Source organism: Kogia breviceps, chromosome 1, assembly GCF_026419965.1.
Source record: "Kogia breviceps isolate mKogBre1 chromosome 1, mKogBre1 haplotype 1, whole genome shotgun sequence".
Taxonomy (NCBI): domain Eukaryota; kingdom Metazoa; phylum Chordata; class Mammalia; order Artiodactyla; family Physeteridae; genus Kogia; species Kogia breviceps.
Genome location: NC_081310.1, coordinates 1,826,157 through 1,843,987, shown reverse-complemented (window position 1 = coordinate 1,843,987; position 17,831 = coordinate 1,826,157). Strand labels below are relative to the sequence as shown.

Below are 17,831 nucleotides of genomic sequence, written 5' to 3'. Positions count from 1 at the left end.
GGGCAAACAGAAAGGCCTGGCCGCCCAGGTTCCCAGCAGCCGCCCCGAGGGCCCTGACTCAGCTTATGAAACCTGCTCCAGAGAAGCTCTGCCCGTTTGTACCAGGAGATGCGTCCAAGAGCGCTCACAGCAGTGCTGTGGGAGCAAAACAGGAGAAGCCACCCAAACGTCTACCAACCAAGCGGACAGGGAAACTCATACAACAGGATACGCTACAGCGGAAAAACGAGAGAGCATCAGCATGGCTACATCATGAAAACACACCGTGGAGCTACAACAGTTTACACGCACTACCACCCTAACAACACAGTATCATTCAATTCATATGAACGAACGAATTTTAAAATTTGTTCATCCAATCAAAAATCCTGCCGCAGATGACGGATAGAAGTTTAGATCTATTGGCTGAGGGATAACTTCTGATAGAGCGATACTACCTCATATCTCACATTGAGAGTACCTGACCTGCCACCCTTACAAAACACTCAGATTGTCTGTTTTTCCTGGCTGAAAGATGCATTCGAAGACTTATACCAAAGAATCAGTGTGAGTGACTGCCTCACGCGAAGGAAACCGCAAGGCATCAAGGTCTGGAAAACTACTGGGGAGGAAGGTACCAGTGCTCGTCGGCGATCAGCACCCCCGACAGCTGAATGTCACGGCTCGAGTTTGGTTTATACTTTCCGACCGTAGTTGTTCCCTCTTTTATCATGTATAACAGTATCTCCGACAGCTGAGGGTCTTCGTTGAGATTGACCAGGTTTGGCAAACGGTTGTCCATTTGAAATGTAATTCCTGCTTTCTAGCAGAAGTCAGAAAAAAAAAAATTAACTTTAATCACAAGCATGAAACTGTAAGATCCACCTAAAACATTAAAGTCACGGTATGTGGGACTCAGTTAATGAACGGTCTCTTGGACCCTCTCCTTGCGGCTTCCCCGTCGGTGTGGCCGCCACACCCCTCAGACTCCCGGGCAGACGCTGGCCCTCTGTCCTGACACCACCGTCGGTCCACTCGCGGCCCAACCCAGCATCAGCAGGTGTGCCTGATCTCAGCCGCCGACGTCCACAGCAGGTCAGGCCCTGCCGCTCGTCTCCCCTGCCGTCACCTTGGCTCAGACCCGGAGCGCCTCCCGCCTGGACCGCTGAGGCAGCCTTCTAACCACCCTGCCAACAGTTCCTCTGGGTTTCAGTCCTGCTTCCACCCTACACCAAAGTAACTCTGAACTAATTCTCAAAACGTCAACTCCCTGGTCAGACACTTTCAATGAGTTCCCACTTCCTACAGGATAAAACAAGTTCCTTAGCCTGGAATTTGAGAAATTACATCTGTGTATTTACTATCATATTTCTTTGCAAATTTTCAAATCAGTTTAGAGAGTTGAAACGATACCTGTAACTCCTCTGTTACTTGAAGTTTTCTTTTTTCAGCTTGTTCAAGTTTTTCTTTCCACATTCTTACCAAAGACAAATGAGAGTTTAAAAGAGTTAAAAATATCCAGATTTATAAGGCTGAGAATCAAGAGACAACCAATTGAGATGAGGAAACCACTTGCAAATATTTAAAACGTAATGGCCTGGGGATAAGCTGCTCTATTCACAGGGAAGGCAGGGATAAAGGCAGGGGTAAAGGCAGGGATAAAGGCAGAGACTCCGGTACTCCATCCCCCTCCCCGGAACCTCGCCCCAAGCCAGCCCAGTGATTCCAGGCCACACCCACAGCATCTAAGGAGTGAGCTGAGCCCACCTTTGCATTTCTGCCATGTCTCTCTCCTGCTGATACAGCTTCATTCTCAAGGATGTTATTTCTTGCCGACAGAGCCTATATCGCTCAGGGTCAACGTTCTGACTGTTTCTTTGAGCAGCTTTTAACTTTTCAATTTCTGCTTTCAAGTCTAAGTGTTTGTAGAAAGATGCATGATTAATAACATTGGATACATAGTAATTCCCACACTAGACATAACCCTCCAATCTTCTATTTTATTTGAAGTTTTAAATACTAAGTAAAACGGAATACTTGCAGAAAGTTTACTTTACCTACAAATCTCTACCTGACCTTTACCTGAAACACTGCTCCCCTACTAATGAATTTCCCTCCCTCATAAGCAGTATGGCCACGTAACGTATCGTCCAAAGAGGGACACCTGTGAGAAGGGCCGGGGGCACCATTCTTCACGCTGGGATGACAGCCATGAACCAGGACTGCCCCGGGCAAACCGTACTCACAAGAGACCTGCTAGATAAAGATGACAGATGTTCCAGCTGGAATCCAGAATACTTAGTTTTAATGAAAATGGTCCCATTTGTAAACGAGAGGGGACCCACACAGGAGACCCACACAGGGGCAGGAGGCGGCAAGCCCACCCTCCTCCGGCCCCCACCTGCGGCGCCCACCTGCCTCTGCAAGGGCCCCGGGCAGGCAGGCAGGGGGAGGGCTCGGCGCCGACGAAGCGGGGCCCGCGCTAGAGGCCCGGCTCGGACAGCCTCTGGGTCAGCGAGCTAAGCGCACGCAGAGGCGACAGACGGACGAGGGCGGAAAGGCCGCGAGAGGGACAGTAAAGGACGTTGATGTCCCTGGGCGGCGCAGGCGCACGACTCAGCCCACGGGGGGTCTCCTACGCTGGCTCTGTGCCCCTCACCCGCCCCGTTTCCCAGCTTTTCCTGACTGCTCCCCACGGTTCTCTCTCCCGCCGTCCTTCCGTCCGCCCTCCTCACCAGTGTGGAGCGATTAACACAGATGTGAGAGAAAAATCTTTAACTGCCTTAAACCGCGTATTTTCATCACTGAAACCAATCTCTGACACTAAACTCTTGCAAGATAATCTTGAAGTCTGCAGGGAACTGCTGACCTCTGATTAACCTGGCGCTCACGTCCTCGTTGACCCTGGCGGCGTTGACTATCATCCGGGCCTGCGTGGCGTACCTCAGCGTGCTCAGCGTCTCCTCCACGCTGCTGGCCGCCGGGCTGACCGTGGCGATCATGGACGTTTTGGAGTTCCCGCTCAGACTTTCCTTCAGCAGCCTTCAAGGGAGACAGTCACAATGAGACTTTGCTTCTCCAACGACCTCGCGACACCTTCCTAGAGACTACGCCGCAGACTCGCGGGGCATGTAATGCAGTATTACGCTCCTCACTCAAACACCAGTGACAATTTTTTGGTATTCGCAGCTATTTTTAGATCTCTGAGCACTTTATTTCATCTCACACTTTTTATTTATTTATTCTGGCCGCACAGCTCGTGGAATTTTAGTTCCCCGACCAGGGACTGAACCAGGCCCTCGGCAGTGAGGGCGCCGAGTCCTAACCACTGGGCCGCCGGGGAAAGTCCCTCGTCTCACACTTTTTATACTGTTCTGTGAGGCGACAGTCTGTGCAAAGATTTTAAAATATGGCTACCTCTCCAATATTTAGTGAAATCCCTCTCCCCATACTAGACTGTGAGCTAGTTTTGGGGCGGGACCGTGTGTCTGGTCACCCTCGTATTTCCAGGGTCACCAGAGCCCTTCAAAGCAGCTGTTCAAAAGTGCAGAAAATGATGGATGAACATATAAACACAAATTCTGTTTTCTATTATATGCAAAAGCCTTATTTTAGAAGGAAAAAGATCAGGAGACGAAAAACTCTATATTTATGAATGCAGAGTGAATTATTCCTAACTTTCAAAACTTATTCTTAATTTTCAAAAGGCATCAAACAAATCAGATTGTTCCCTTACAGGTTTTAGGCAGCAATCATAATATAATAAGTCAAATATAACAATACACTGCTGTCAGCAGTGACGCAGTCCCTATCAGAACTGGGTATTAAATCAATACAGATGTAATCTGAATGGAATACATCTGAACGGAATACATCTGAACGGAATACATCTGAAGTTAAATACATGTTCATTAATGAAAACACTCTTTGAACACTTACACGCCAGCCAGTGTGTGCTAAACTTCACTTCACACACAGAGTAATGTGTTTGGTGATACCATATATGCTCAAACATCCGGCACTAAGAATAGTTCATTCATCATTTAACCCTCATTACAAGCCTAAAAGACAGGTATTGATATTATCCCCACTTTACAGATGAGGAAACAGGCTGGAGGACTATTAAGTGATTTGCCCAAAGTCCCACAGTTTGTAGGAGGCACAGCTGAGATCAAGTCCAGGAATCCGTACCGCTCACCACTGCTGTGTCCCAGTCACATGAAGTCAGTCTGTGCCCTTTTCGCCCACAGTACTCACTCTATTTTGTACAAGTCCTTAAACTCCCAAAGCTACTTGCCATGTGAGGACAGACTCGCGGTAAGGAATGAATGTTCTCCTCCCGCTGGCTTGCTCGGAGAGCGCGGATATGACCTTTCCCAGGGTCAGCAGGGACTTGTTAATACTCACGCCTTCCTGCGGACAAGATCAAACATTTTAATTGAAAGGAACTGCTCAGCAATAAATGTACTTCACAAAATATATTTCTTCCTTCATATAATTACTGAGGAAATACTTTCTTCCATAAACTACCAACTTTCTTCAGACTCAAAATTTACTAACTGACTCTGAGAAGCAATCGTAACCAAGAACTACAGGTTCCTCTTTAAGCCTCAGCAACACACTCTATAAAGTGCAGGGACAGAGAGGTTATTCCTGGTTAAGATTACATACTTAGGGACTTCCCTGGTGGCGCAGTGGTTAGGAATACCGCCTGCCAGTGCGGGGAACACGGGTCCAAGCCCCGGTCCAGGAAGATCCCACATGCCGCGGAACAACTGAGTCCGTGTGCCACAACTACTGAGCCTGTGCCCTAGAGCCCACGAGCCACAACTACTGAGCCTGCGTACCCCAACTACTGAGCCTGTGCTCTAGAGCCCACGAGCCACAACTACTGAGCCTGCGCTCTAGAGCCCGTGCTCCGCAACGAGAAGCCACCGCAGTGAGAAGCCCGCGCACCACAACGAAGAGTGGCCCCCGCTCGCCGCAACTAGAGAAAGCCCGTGCGCAGCAACGAAGACCCAACGCAGCCAAAAATAAATAAATGAATTTATTAAAGAAAGAAAAAGATTACGTGCTTAGCCAGTAATCTCCTAAGAACAGCGCCCAGGACTGAGCTCCCCAGCGTGAGGGCTCACCCTCACCTTCAGCCGCTCCCCGCTCGTCTGGGTCTCAGAACAGCGCTCACTGCCCGCCAGGTCCACCAGGTTTATGCGGCTCCGAATTCTGTGATCCAGCTCTTCCCCTTCCACAAATTCTGTCTGGGACAAAAGGACATTAAAATCACACATCGTAAGTTCTTTTACAACTTGCCATCAACATAAGTCTGCAAAACGGAAAGTTAGACAAGATTACAAACCACTCACTTATTTTTGAAGCTCTCCCTTCTTGAATCTGTGACAATTTATAAGAACATATTGAGCAGTGCTCAGACTATGCAAAATAAAAGGAGTGACTTTAAAGGGCTAAACCCATAACTACACAATTATATTAAGGAAACGGCCACAGACAGAAAAAAGGCTTAATGTACAAAGGTGCTATTCACCCCATCCCTGAAGCAGCAAAGCATTTAAAAGCAACACAAATGTCCAACAGCCGAGAAAAATTTGAGGAATTTTAACAGTCAAAGGAAAATTATGTAGCTGTGAATAATAATATTTTGCAAGTAATTTTAATAGTATAAAATTGTTGCACATTTTGTAAATTTGTTTACGTGTGATTGTAAAACAACTGAAAGATTATATACCAAACTCTTTAGAGGGGTTTCATTTGAGCAGTGGAGCCCTACGGCTGAATTATTTAAAATCTTTTACTTTCTGATATGTTTTTTCAAATACTGTACAATTATCATGTACTGTTAATATATTATCATGTATTGATATGACAATATCAATACATGATAAGTTAATAATCATGTTATTGATTTTTAAAACAGTGAGAAAAACATACTCCTGTATATGCCACTCAGCATTACTGTGTATATGTCCTTAAATCCAATTATGTTATATATTTATATGACTGGACTTTTACCTTTGATTTAAAGAAGTAAGAGAGTGGCATGGACATATACACACTCCCAAACGTAAAACAGATGGCTAGTGGGAAGCAGCCGCATAGCACAGGGAGGTCAGCTCGGTGCTTTGTGACCACCTAGAGGGGTGGGATAGGGAGGGTGGGACGGAGGGAGACGCAAGAGGGAGGGGATATGGGGACATGTGTATATGTATAACTGATTCACTTTGTCGTAAAGCAGAAACTGACACAACATTGTAAAGCAATTGTACTCCAATAAAGATGATAAAAATTTAAAAATAAAGGAGAAAAGAAGGAAAACATGAAACTCGAATATAGTGACTATATCTTACCTAAGAAATTAATCCACAACACAGTACCTTGGTCTGGGTCATCACGAGGGTGAACACAGAGTGAGAGCGGGAGCTTTTATCATTCATGCCAGTGGCCGCAGTTGCCTTCCTCTTATTTCCCAGTTCCAGCCAAATCTAGTGGGAAAGGAGAGGAGGTCAGGTCTGCAGACAGGGGCTCACTGGAGCCAAGTAAAGAACCACAAAGTAAAGTGAGCACATGTATACACACCTTTATAATCAGTTTATAAAATAAGAATATTAATACATGCTTATTTAAGAATTTGCATTCCCATTGTCTATTTTTTTCTGTCATAGAAATTTGAATGAGGAAATAATACCTTTAAAAGGCTATTTCTATAACTCTAAACTGACATGAAGATCAATTTAAAGTTTTAGTTTATAACAGTAATTCTTTTGCTTAAAGTTTACACAAACAAAATCAGTTCCTTATAAACTATTTATTTATGCAAAGAGCAAGTAAGGGGAAATATTCTTATGAATATTTTTGACTCTGATCTTTCTATCTAGTGCAGAGAAGATCATTACAACGGACCTTACCTGGATATCAGAGTAAGAGCTGACAACATTCCTATTTCACAAAAGCAAAGGACAAAATCAGTTTTCCTCATGATCGCACTCCTGCTCTTATAAAACATCAGCCACCTTTCAACTACATAATTACTCCATGAATACCACAGTGGAATCATCCATAGGTATTATTATACTGATTCTTACAGAATCTTTCATTTTCTCCGTTCTAAAACATAGACAATAAAACGTTTTCATTTTAACAAATTTTAAGAAGTACGATTTTTCTTAACATAATGAAGCACCTTAGCGTCTTAACATTGTACTTATCCAAGTCTAAATCGTGAGACCAAAAGATAAACTTTAACCCATATGTATAGGCAAAGGCATAGGTATAGGTACCTGTATATATGGGTGCGGTTAGGCATAGGTAGAGGTACAGGTATATGTAGAGGTACACATATATATGGGTGTGGTAGTGCGGGTGTGTATGGGTCTCAGCACAATCCCAGATTTACTAAATGGAGCTGAATTTTTTCCAGCCACTTTTCTTTTCCTTTAAGAAAGCATTTGGGACTTCCCAAGTGGCGCAATGGTTAAGAATCCGCCTGCCAATGCAGGGGACACGGGTTCGAGCCCTGGTCCGGGAAGATCCCACGTGCCACGGAGCAACTAAGCCCATGTGCCACAACTACTGAGCCCATGTGCTGCAACTTCTGAAGCCCATGTGCCACAACTACTGAAGCCTGCTGCTCCTAGAGCCCGTGCTCCGCAACAAGAGAGGCCACCACAATGAGAAGCCCGCGCTCAGCAACGAAGACCCAACACAGCCAAAAATAAATAAGTAAAATAAACAAATTTATAAAATATATATATACACACACATATAAAAAGAAAGCATTTGGAATTGAAAGCCAAATAAATGACTCTCAGCATATTTCTAACTCTAAACATTGAGCTCAGCACCTTCTCGCCTCCTCAGCTTAAAGTAACAGATAAAAAAAGCAGCTCGAGAGGAAAAGCTTAACTTAATGGGTTAGCAGGGGAAAGGGAGGAAAGTCAAATATTTCACACACAGTAGAATTATGCTCTACGCAAGGCACTTCACAGGTGCCGTGAGAGATATAAACAAATATAACAAGCAGCTGACACTCTGTGTGGAAAGAGGAGGGACATTTAACTGGATAATATTAAGGGGAGAAGCCTAAGCAGTGACGCAGCGTTTGGCGGCTGGGGAGGCCGCCGAGAGCACAGCGGCCACGGGCCCTGGCCGCACACACTCACGTGGACAGGCCCTCGACGTAGGGGCCGGAGGCCGGGTGCTCCCGCACTCTCAGCTGTGGGCAAACATGAGCCGCATTAACAGCAAGGCAAACACTTCATATAAAACAGAATTTCAAATGACCTTTTTTTCCTATATTTCGAGTCTACAGTAAAGAGATTTGTCTCTACCCGGAAATAAATCTAAAGGTCCTCAAAGAAACACATCTGTAAGGCACTAGGAAACTGCCTCAAGACCACAGACTGTTCACCTCTGCACAGTATTTGACAATATACCATAACATCAAATATCTTACTAGTTTTCTATTCCTAAGTTCTGCCATAGCTATTGTTTATATGCTTTTAAATAGCTTTCTAAAATACGTGCAATAAATTTCAGACAGTTAACATTCTTTTCCGTTTTACATCGTACATTTTAAACTTTGTGAGCAGAAATTTAAAAACACGTAGAAGTCAGAGAAGGAAATGCCAAGTTTTGTATGAGTCTCTTGATGTTGCCAAAAGCAAACTGTATGGCCCTGAGCAAGTCAAGTGGCCTCTTCAGATTTTAGCTTCTCGCTCTCCACAGCCCTTTTCAAAGTCAGAAATTTTTAATTCTAATAGCGGTTGTTTAAAAAGTTTATGAAAAAAAAAAAAAAACGTTTATGCCTTTGTGAAACTTTCTACTTCACAGAAAATATTAGCTATAAGATATCAATTTGCTAAATAATTGTGTGAAATACATATTCTACAATAACAATACAGTTTTTAAAAATTTATTCTTTTTTGGCTTTGCAGACTTTTAGGAATTTGGTATTTGACATAAGTGGTCCAACTAAATCTTGGAATGTTTTATCTTTAACTTCTACACAATACTTGCTTAAGTAAAATGAGTTTACAGTTAACAACTAGTTTAATGTCCACTAACAATAATGTTCAGCTTATTTAGTAAATAGCAATGTGGTTAGACTGTAGATCTCAAGCATTTGCTATCATATGCATTTTAGTAATTAAGCTATATATCATCTTGAGAACCAATATAATCATATGCATCAATAAAAACAGAAATTAAAAACAAATAATTTTTTCAATCTTACTGTTTGCTTTCTCTGCCCATTTTCACCTTTACAAACCAGAAGGTCGTGAATTTTTTCATTATATACTTCAAAGAAGCTCATTTCAAGGTGATAGCTGACCTAGCAGGAACAGAAACACAGCATACAATTTATTTGAAAAGTTCTTGCATTTTTTACAAATCATATCTGATAACAGTCTAGTAACCAGAATATATAAAGAACTCTTACAATTCAACAACAGAAAGACAAACAACCAATTAAAAAACAGGCAAAGGACTGAACAGACATTTCTGCAAAAAAGATACACAAGTAAGTCAACAAGCACATGGAAAGGTGTCCAACATCACAAGTCAGTAGGGAAATGCAAATCAAAGCCACGGTCAGAAACCACTTCACACCCACTAGGATGGCTGTAATCAAGGAAACGGAAAACATCAAATGCTGATGAGGATGTGGAGAAATCGGAACCCTCCAGTGCTGCTGGTGGGAATGTTAAATGGTGCAAATGTCCTGAAAAACAGTGGGCAGGTCCTCAAATGTTAAGCACAGAATTACTGTATAACCCAGCAATTTCACTCCTATCTACCCAAAAGAATTAGAAATAAATTCAAATTAAAAATTACTCAAATAGGGCTTCCCTGGTGGCGCAGTGGTTGAGAGTCCGCCTGCCGATGCAGAGGACACGGGTTTGTGCCCCGGTTCGGGAAGATCCCACATGCCGCAGAGCGGCTGGGCCCGTGGGCCATGGCCGCTGAGCCTGCGCGTCCGGAGCTTGTGCTCCGCAACGGGAGAGGCCACAGCGGTGAGAGGCCCGCGTACCGCAAAAAAAAAAAAAAAAAAAAAAAATTACTCAAATAGGGACTTCCCTGGTGGTTCAGTGGTTAAAAATCCGCCTTCCAATGCAGGGGACATGGGTTCGATCTCTGGTCGGGGAACTAAGATCCTACTTAGTTGCCACGGGGCAGCTAAGCCAACGCCACAACTACTGAGCCTGCACGCTCTGGAGCCCACACGCCACACCGAGAGAGAAGCCCGTGCGCACAACAGAGAGTCCACGCGTCGCAGGGAAAGATCCCGCGTGCCGCAACTAAGACCTGACATAGCCAAATAAATAAATATTTTTTTAAATTACTCAAATAAAAATTGTACACAACCGTACAACTGTGTATTGTAATAGCAACAGTATTACAATAGCCAAAAGATGGAAACAGCCTAAATGCCCATCAATCGATAAAGATGGGGCACTGTATGCAATGGCGTATTACTCAGCCGTAGGAAGGAATGAAGTGTCAACACATGCTGTAACACGGATGGACCTCATGCTGCGTGACATTCCTTCCACTTACAGGAAACGTCCAGAAAAGGTAAAGCCAGAGACAGAAAGTAGGGGCTCAGGGGAGGGAAGTGGGTTGTAACTACTTAATGGTACATGGATGGTCTCCTTTGAGGGTGATGAAAATTTTTTTAGACCCAGATAGAGGTGGTGGCTGCACAACATTATAAATGTAGCAAATGCCACTGAATTTTACATTTTAAGATGGTCAATTCTACGTTATGTGAATTTTATCTTAATACAGGAAAATTTCTAATTTCAACAACAAAAGTCCTTGCGTTTCTTACTATCTTCTAGGAAATTCACCTAATTCAATTCACCTTGTACATGCGTGGCTTTGGACTATATGAGACGGATATACAGAAGTATACGGCAAGGTTCCGGCCCGCGAGTTTCCATCTCAGAGAAACGTAACACACCCTCCAACAGGTAACAGAAATAGAGCAACAGAAAGTTAAGAACCCAAATGAGAAATCATGACCATAAATAAAACGGCCAATCAGAAAGGGGAGATGCGGGTGCCAGAGAGGCTGGGGAAGGAGGAGAAAAGGGCGTGAGGCGTGGGGAGCGCAGCGGGCCGGACCCTGCGGGCGAGAACACATTCGATCTGCTAAGTGAGGATCCTAATCAGAGCTTTTCTTCCTGATTGCGGCACAAAACAATCACCAGACTCAGTGGAGCTGAGCTTCTCCTCCTTCTGACTCTGAAAGACAAGGTATAAAAGCCAAAAAGGGAAAATTTGCTTCCATGTAGCTTTTTTGAGTTAGGGCACGTTTCCTTGTTAGAGAAATAAATTTCATCCACAGGCCCAAAGTGAGTCAGCAAACACCCAGCACTAACGAAACTAGAAGCTTCAAGGGAGATCAAAGAGATGTAGGTTCAATTCACCAAATATTTATTGGGCCTATAAGGCACACAGCACTCTTCCAGGTGCCGTGGGAGAACCTGAGGTGAACTGGACAGGCTTCACCCTCAGAGAACTCACAGTCTAACTGGAGATGCAACGCAGCACTTGAGTAACACAGACAGAAGGAGACAGTTAGCGTCCCCGGAGAGGAACAAAGCACTCCCGGGAAGAGATCAGGTACAAGTGAACCCATGCAAGTACAGCTTATTTACAAGGGCTGTGGATACCGGTATTGGGGCTCAGAATTCAACAAAATGCATTAATGTCTGTCATATATAAAACAGCGTACTGTGTTATGGGGCTTCCAGGGGGCCTTGGAGAGGAACACGCCGTGGGAGGGGAGCTGCGAAAGGTGGGGGGGTCCCGTCGCAGAGGAGCGTACTTTGTCTGCTCCTTCGAGGCGCCTGGCGTCTGTGGCGTGACCCCCCCCGCATGCTGTTATCTTCCACCACCCTGACTAAACCCAAACTGACAAAACCACAGTCGCTTCGCAGGGCTCCCTACGTGCCGGGCGCTGTTCAAAACCTCCCCCGCTCACAGCAAACCGAGGCGGGCACCCCCTCCTGCCCGGCCTCTGCGCTGCAGCGCTCAGAGACGGGAAGCACGGTGCTCGAGGTCACGCCTCCAGCGACGTGACGGAAGCTGGGCTCCAGCTCCAGCCATCGCCGACGTCCACGCTCTTCACCGCTCCACGTGCTCCTCTCACCGACAAAGTCGTTCCCCACAACCGGAGCACCCCACGCCCGCGATCACGCCCGAGACCCCTCGCCTTCGCCTGCCCTCCCTCCCTGGCTTCCACCACCTTTAAACGAAACGGATGCTCAACAGGGGGGCCTAACCCACGGCCACGCCTCCTCTAAGGACCCCGGGCCCCCGGCTTGCACGTTCCCACGGCCGCCGCTCCCACCCTAACCTTGTATTTACTTCACTTTATTGAGCATCTCACTGACTGTACTCGACTGTGTACTGGCCCGTTTCTCCACCACACTCTCTTCACTACAGGCACCGGGTCCTTCGACTCCGTGCTCCCAAGTACAGCACAATATTTTCCCAAGTCCCCTTATCATAAGAATCACTAGAGGAACAGTATGAAAATTATAAACTCCCAGGCTACCCTCTAAACCAACTGAATCAGAATCTCCAGAAGCTTTTCAGCAAGTACACGCACACACACATTCCTAGGGGCTCTTACCCTCAAGCAAGTTTTGGGAAAACTGGTCTAACAGGCTGCCCGGCCAACAGGTGGCCACGCTAGGACCAGGTGAGAGGGCCAGCCCTGGGGCGGCGCGGGGCACGAGCGAGGCTGTGACCTCCACTCCGGCCTGAATCTGCAGGTCACTCCTCTCTCTCCTACTGTTGCCATCCTAATGCCGACGCCTGCCGTCCTTAGGGAAGGCCGTGCCGCCGCCCCACGGCAGACACGCACGACGGGGCGTAACTACCGCGCCACGTGCACCCCACACCCACAGAGGTGATTGGGCAGAGAAGGCGGAAGAGAGGACCCTCCATCCCTGTCCAGCAGGAGGAACCGCCTCTGAGTCTGGAGCCCCCGTCCCCCATACCACTGTGCTACAGGAGAGCGACCAGAAATTGTAACATCTTCTGCTGAGTAGTTCCTTAGTGGCCACAACTCTGACTTTAACTTGATTTGACCGTTTTCTAGTCTAATAAGAAGGCTTACGGATACTATGAGAACATACCTCCTGGGTTTGTTTTTTGGCTATTTCAGCAAAAAGACCTTCACAGAATCTTGGAATTATTCCTGGTTCTTCACTAAATCCCATCATCCTGGAAAATACATTATGAATAGGGAGGAAGTAAAACTAATTAGGTTTTTAAATTCTTTGGGGAGAAAGTAAACCTCTATTTCCTCTTCTGTAAAATGGTAATAAATAAGAACTATCTAATTCAGAACCTTTAGCACAGAGCTTGGAATATAGTAAAAATTTAATAAGCGTTAGCTACTATCAAAATTTGAGTCTTTCCTTCCAGGACAGGTATTATTACCATACCGTTGATCAGGTGACTTGCTTGTAATTCTCACAACAATACTTCCAATTAACCTCTCTGGACTTCAGTTTACACAAGAAAGAATTTATAGTAAAATGGGGCCAACGAAACAATATCTCACACGTAAACAGAAACCCAGAGACGAAGTAACTTGCCCAAGTTTGCAGAACTAGTATGTAAAATGGTGAGATTTGAGCCCAGAGCTGTGCAGCTGCGAAACTATATTCTATCAAACTATGCTGCTTCCCACAAAAAATGTAAACATTTCTGGAAAATCGGATTTATGCGACAACTTACGTATAGGACTTTCCAGAGCCAGTCTGACCGTAAGCGAAGAGGCAGGTGTTGAAGCCTTCGAAGGCCTGTCCCAGGAGCGGAGCTGCCAGGGCCTCGTACACGGCCGTCTGGCTCGCGAAGCGGGGATGACACTCGTCAACGGACCAGAAGGAAAGATCGTAAACGAAACGGTACGCCTGTCTCATGCTGGGATGTTCCACAGCTATTTCTTCCCCGTTCAGGAAGACGACCTGGGATGTTCCTTCACTCTTCTCTCTTGAAAAAGAAGCACAGAGAAGAATATCGTTACTGTAATCATCCTGAGTGTTATTCCCACAGAATATAATAAGGACCTCAAACTAGTTAAATGCAACATTCCTCCAGGGCAAGACGATTCTTCGGGTTTATGTGGAAACTGCAGACCAGCACACGTGATGACAGCGGGTCTCCAAACTCTATTTCCTGCAGCTGCCGCGCCACTGTTCAAAGGGAGAACGGGTTCCGGATCGCTTGTCTGGAAAAGCGCCCCCGACTTTTACAGGATTTTCCGTCTTTTTCCTTTTTTCTCTTAAGCTCTCCCTTTTCTCATCCTGCCTGCTATAATCTACCTGTCTCAGCAGTTCAAACCTGGAAACTTGTTTGAATATATTATAAAGAAATTTTGGAGGTACAAATCTATGTAAAGCTGGTAAGAAACACAATTTCAACAAACTCAGTTAGATACAAGTCTGAACCATAGGCGTCTCTGGGCTACTAGTTACGTTTCTATGAATCCAAAGGTCCCTCCTCCTTTAAATTCTCTCTTTGGGTTCATCCTTCTTCCACCTAAGACTGAGCAGGAAATCGTTCACCGGCTCCAGAGCTGCAGAAAAGCATTATCAGGCCTGGTCTGGCCCCAGCTCTGCTTTAGATCAGAAACGACCGAGGAAACCACCTCCCTCTCCTCCACCGCAGCCCTGCTGCGGGCGCCTGCTGGGCCTGGAGTCGGCACGTGGCCCCTCGCTCCATCCTCTCCAGGGCAGCCACCCATCCTGGGCTTGTCCCTCTGCCCCTCTGCCCCACACAGTCTCAAGGCTCTTCGGTACTGAGCTCTCTCCCCTTATCACTGACCCCACATTTTCAGCTAAAAGGCTCACGGCCCTGTGGAACTTGCCTTAACTGCTGGCCGTTTAGGTTCAAACCAGAGGTCCGTCTGCACTGCTGGGTCACCGTACCCTCCTCTAACTCACTTAGGTCCACAACAGAGTGAAACACTATTGACTCCGTGGAGTGTTCACAGTCCTCTCTCCAAGTACGTAAAGATAACCAGGTGCCACACTCGCACCGGGTGGGTCACATCTTTGCCAGCACAACACACCGTCTGAGAGGGTCTCACCCACAAGCACTTTTGGGGAGAGATTTTTTTTTTGCCATCAAAATCAAATCTAATAAATGAGCGAGCATATAACCACCACACAGCAGAGATGATGAGGGGGTGACCACCACTCTGGAAAGGGTTTTGGAGGGGCCTCTTTGGGGAACGAGTGACCTGTTGTAGCTCTTTTCAAGGGGAAGGCAGAGATCCCACCATACATTACAGATTTGAAAACAGAGTGCGTTAGACTGAAGTCATTCAGACTTTTAAAAAGCAGTACATCCAGAGAAACTTACGTCTGCAAAATACGGTGATTTCGATTTTTTAATTTTACAGCCAATAATCAAAAATAATCCACATACTACAACTGAACCGAGAAGTTCTGTCTGTATAAAAGAATCACCAGCCAGTTTGAAAATGCATGAACACGCTGACTTCCCAAAGGCAGAGAGGAACTGGACAAGCTCCACGCCACCAGCCTGGCCTTAGACAGAAAGGGGAACGTACCGCGTGCTGAAAGGCCTGACTCTGACTGCCACCGTCACTTGACTGTTTTCCACTTTTAGGGGGTCTGTTTCTGTAGAGGTTCTCTGAAGTGCAGTTTCTTCTTCAAGAAGGAATATATTTTCTCGTGACCGTTCCCTTTTATTTGCGAGAAGAGAACTTTTTGGCCTTTGTTTAACTTGAAGGGTAGGCATCCTGTTTTTCAGAACTGATGCAGATGGGCTCTTAAACTGAGGAACGCCACGCTTTGGAGTCGATCTGTGCTCTGTAACACACTTCGAAGGTGTTCTTTTCTCTAAGCTTTCAAATTTAGGTGCAGGTTTAGCACCATCCTTCCCAGCACTTCTGTGATGTAAGCTTCCTGTTGCTGATACCCTGATATCCAACTTGCTCTGAATAGGTTTTGTTGCCAAGCATCCTGATCTAACAGCTTCAGCCTGACTCTGGGAACCAGCGGGTGGTCTATCACTTAGGGACTTCAGGGCGACATTTTCGTCTGCCCCACTGACAGCAGAAAGCGTTTCTTTGTATTTTCCGCCAGCCTTCACTTCAGGGTCTTTTGGGTCTGCAGCTAAAGGTACAGAAGGTGTGACAAGAAAGTTTCTATCATTATTTACAGTCTTTACATTTACACTAGTTTCTGGTGAAGCACAATTGTTTTCTCCTTTACCTCCCACATTCTGCGCTGCTTTCCACTTTTCCACGGAACCTGTCTTAGCCCGACGTTGTAACACAAGACACGTTTCTGCTGTTTTTGCAGTTGTGTCTCCCGACTCACGACCAAGCAGAGAGGATTCTTGGCTCCTTGTCACTCTCCTCTGAAGCGTTAACCTTCCCACGGGGTTAGGGGGAAGGTCTGTATCTTCCGTTTTTTTACAGGCAGAGATAACATAAGTGCTATTTATGTCTCTGGTTTTACTTGCGGATATCAATAACGGATCATCATTTTCACATTCCGACTTTGAATGCAGCTTCCGCCTGCTACCGTGGGGGAGGACAGGCAGCGATGAACTCTTTGGGGAAGAAGGGATACCAAGGATATTGCTGTCATTTCTACTATGTGCGGTGTTAACTGACATTGTGGCAGCAAGTTATTTTTAGAAAGCGTGTTGCTGAAGAAACTTTAAGCTCTTCTTCGGACGTTCATTTAACTTCCGGCCATTCCTTCTGCATCAGTTTCCAAAATTATCTGCTAAAATTAAATAGATAAATAAATAAAATTTAGATGGCACAGAAGACGAATAGGCCGTACAAACATGAGGACCTTCCACGGTGGAAGTAACTGCTCAGAGCAATACATCAGAGTAGGCTACGATCTCCAGCTCAGATATTGCTCCCATGCAGCTTCAGACAAACCTCTGACCTCAAAGAGCCTACAGTCATTACTTCCAATCATTGCTCGGCGGAGCTCCCATGAGGTGCCAGGCCCTCTGATGGATACTATGGATTTTCAAAGGCAAGACCTCCGTTTTCATTCCCTTAGTCTAGAAGGAGTGCACAGATAACATTTCTATCAGGCCAAATGTGCCCGGTGACTTTAACGGTGTAAAAGGCACATGTTGGGGGCTTCCCTGGCGGTCCGGTGGTTAGGACTCCGCGCTTCCACTGCAGGGGGCACGGGTTCGAGCCCTGGTCAGGGAACGAAGGTCCCACATGCTGCGTGGCACAGCCAAAAAAAGAAAAAAGAAAAAAAAAAAGCACACGTCAAAGACATAAGAATGGGGCTTCCCTGGTGGCACAGTGGTTAGGACTTCACTACCACTGCAGGGGGCACGGGTTCGAGCCCTGGTCAGGGAACGAAGATCCCACGTGCCACGAGCAACTGGGCCCGTGAGCCACAACTACTGAGCCTGCGCGTCTGGAGCCTGTGCTCCGCAACAAGAGAGGCCGCGACAGTGAGTGGCCCCCGCTTGCCACAACTAGAGAAAGCCCTCGCGCAGAAACGAAGACCCAACACAGCCAAAAATTAATTATTTTTAAAAAAGACATAAGAATGGCCAAGAAGCACATAAAAAGATGCTCAACATCACTAATCATTAGGTAAAAGCAAATGAAAACTATAATGAGATGCCACATCACTAGCTCATTAGAATGGCTACTATGATAAAAAAAAACAAGTGTTGACAAGGATGTGAAGAAACTGGTACCCTTGTGTACTGCTGATGCAAAATGGTACAGCCACTATGGAAAACAGATGGACAGTCCTCAAAAAATTAAAATTACCACATGACCTAGCAATTCC

At 45.8% G+C, this 17,831-nt stretch overlaps 1 protein-coding gene across 1 annotated transcript in view; it reads right to left on the bottom strand.

Moving 5' to 3' along the window:
- Positions 1-16,668, bottom strand: part of KIF14 (kinesin family member 14) — a 46,909-nt gene extending 30,241 nt beyond the window's left edge. Inside the window, exons 1-14 of the mRNA XM_067025754.1 lie at positions 16,260-16,668; positions 15,593-16,160; positions 13,753-14,007; positions 13,146-13,233; positions 9,227-9,325; positions 8,154-8,206; positions 6,900-6,930; positions 6,369-6,476; positions 5,121-5,237; positions 4,277-4,392; positions 2,849-3,021; positions 1,747-1,894; positions 1,393-1,456; positions 618-802 (exon numbers count right to left, since the gene is read on the bottom strand). Of these exons, the coding sequence (XP_066881855.1) occupies positions 618-802; positions 1,393-1,456; positions 1,747-1,894; positions 2,849-3,021; positions 4,277-4,392; positions 5,121-5,237; positions 6,369-6,476; positions 6,900-6,930; positions 8,154-8,206; positions 9,227-9,325; positions 13,146-13,233; positions 13,753-14,007; positions 15,593-16,160; positions 16,260-16,668 (2,414 nt within the window). The remainder of the gene's footprint in view (positions 1-617; positions 803-1,392; positions 1,457-1,746; positions 1,895-2,848; positions 3,022-4,276; positions 4,393-5,120; positions 5,238-6,368; positions 6,477-6,899; positions 6,931-8,153; positions 8,207-9,226; positions 9,326-13,145; positions 13,234-13,752; positions 14,008-15,592; positions 16,161-16,259) is intronic.
- Between the last annotated feature and the right edge of the window lie 1,163 nt (positions 16,669-17,831).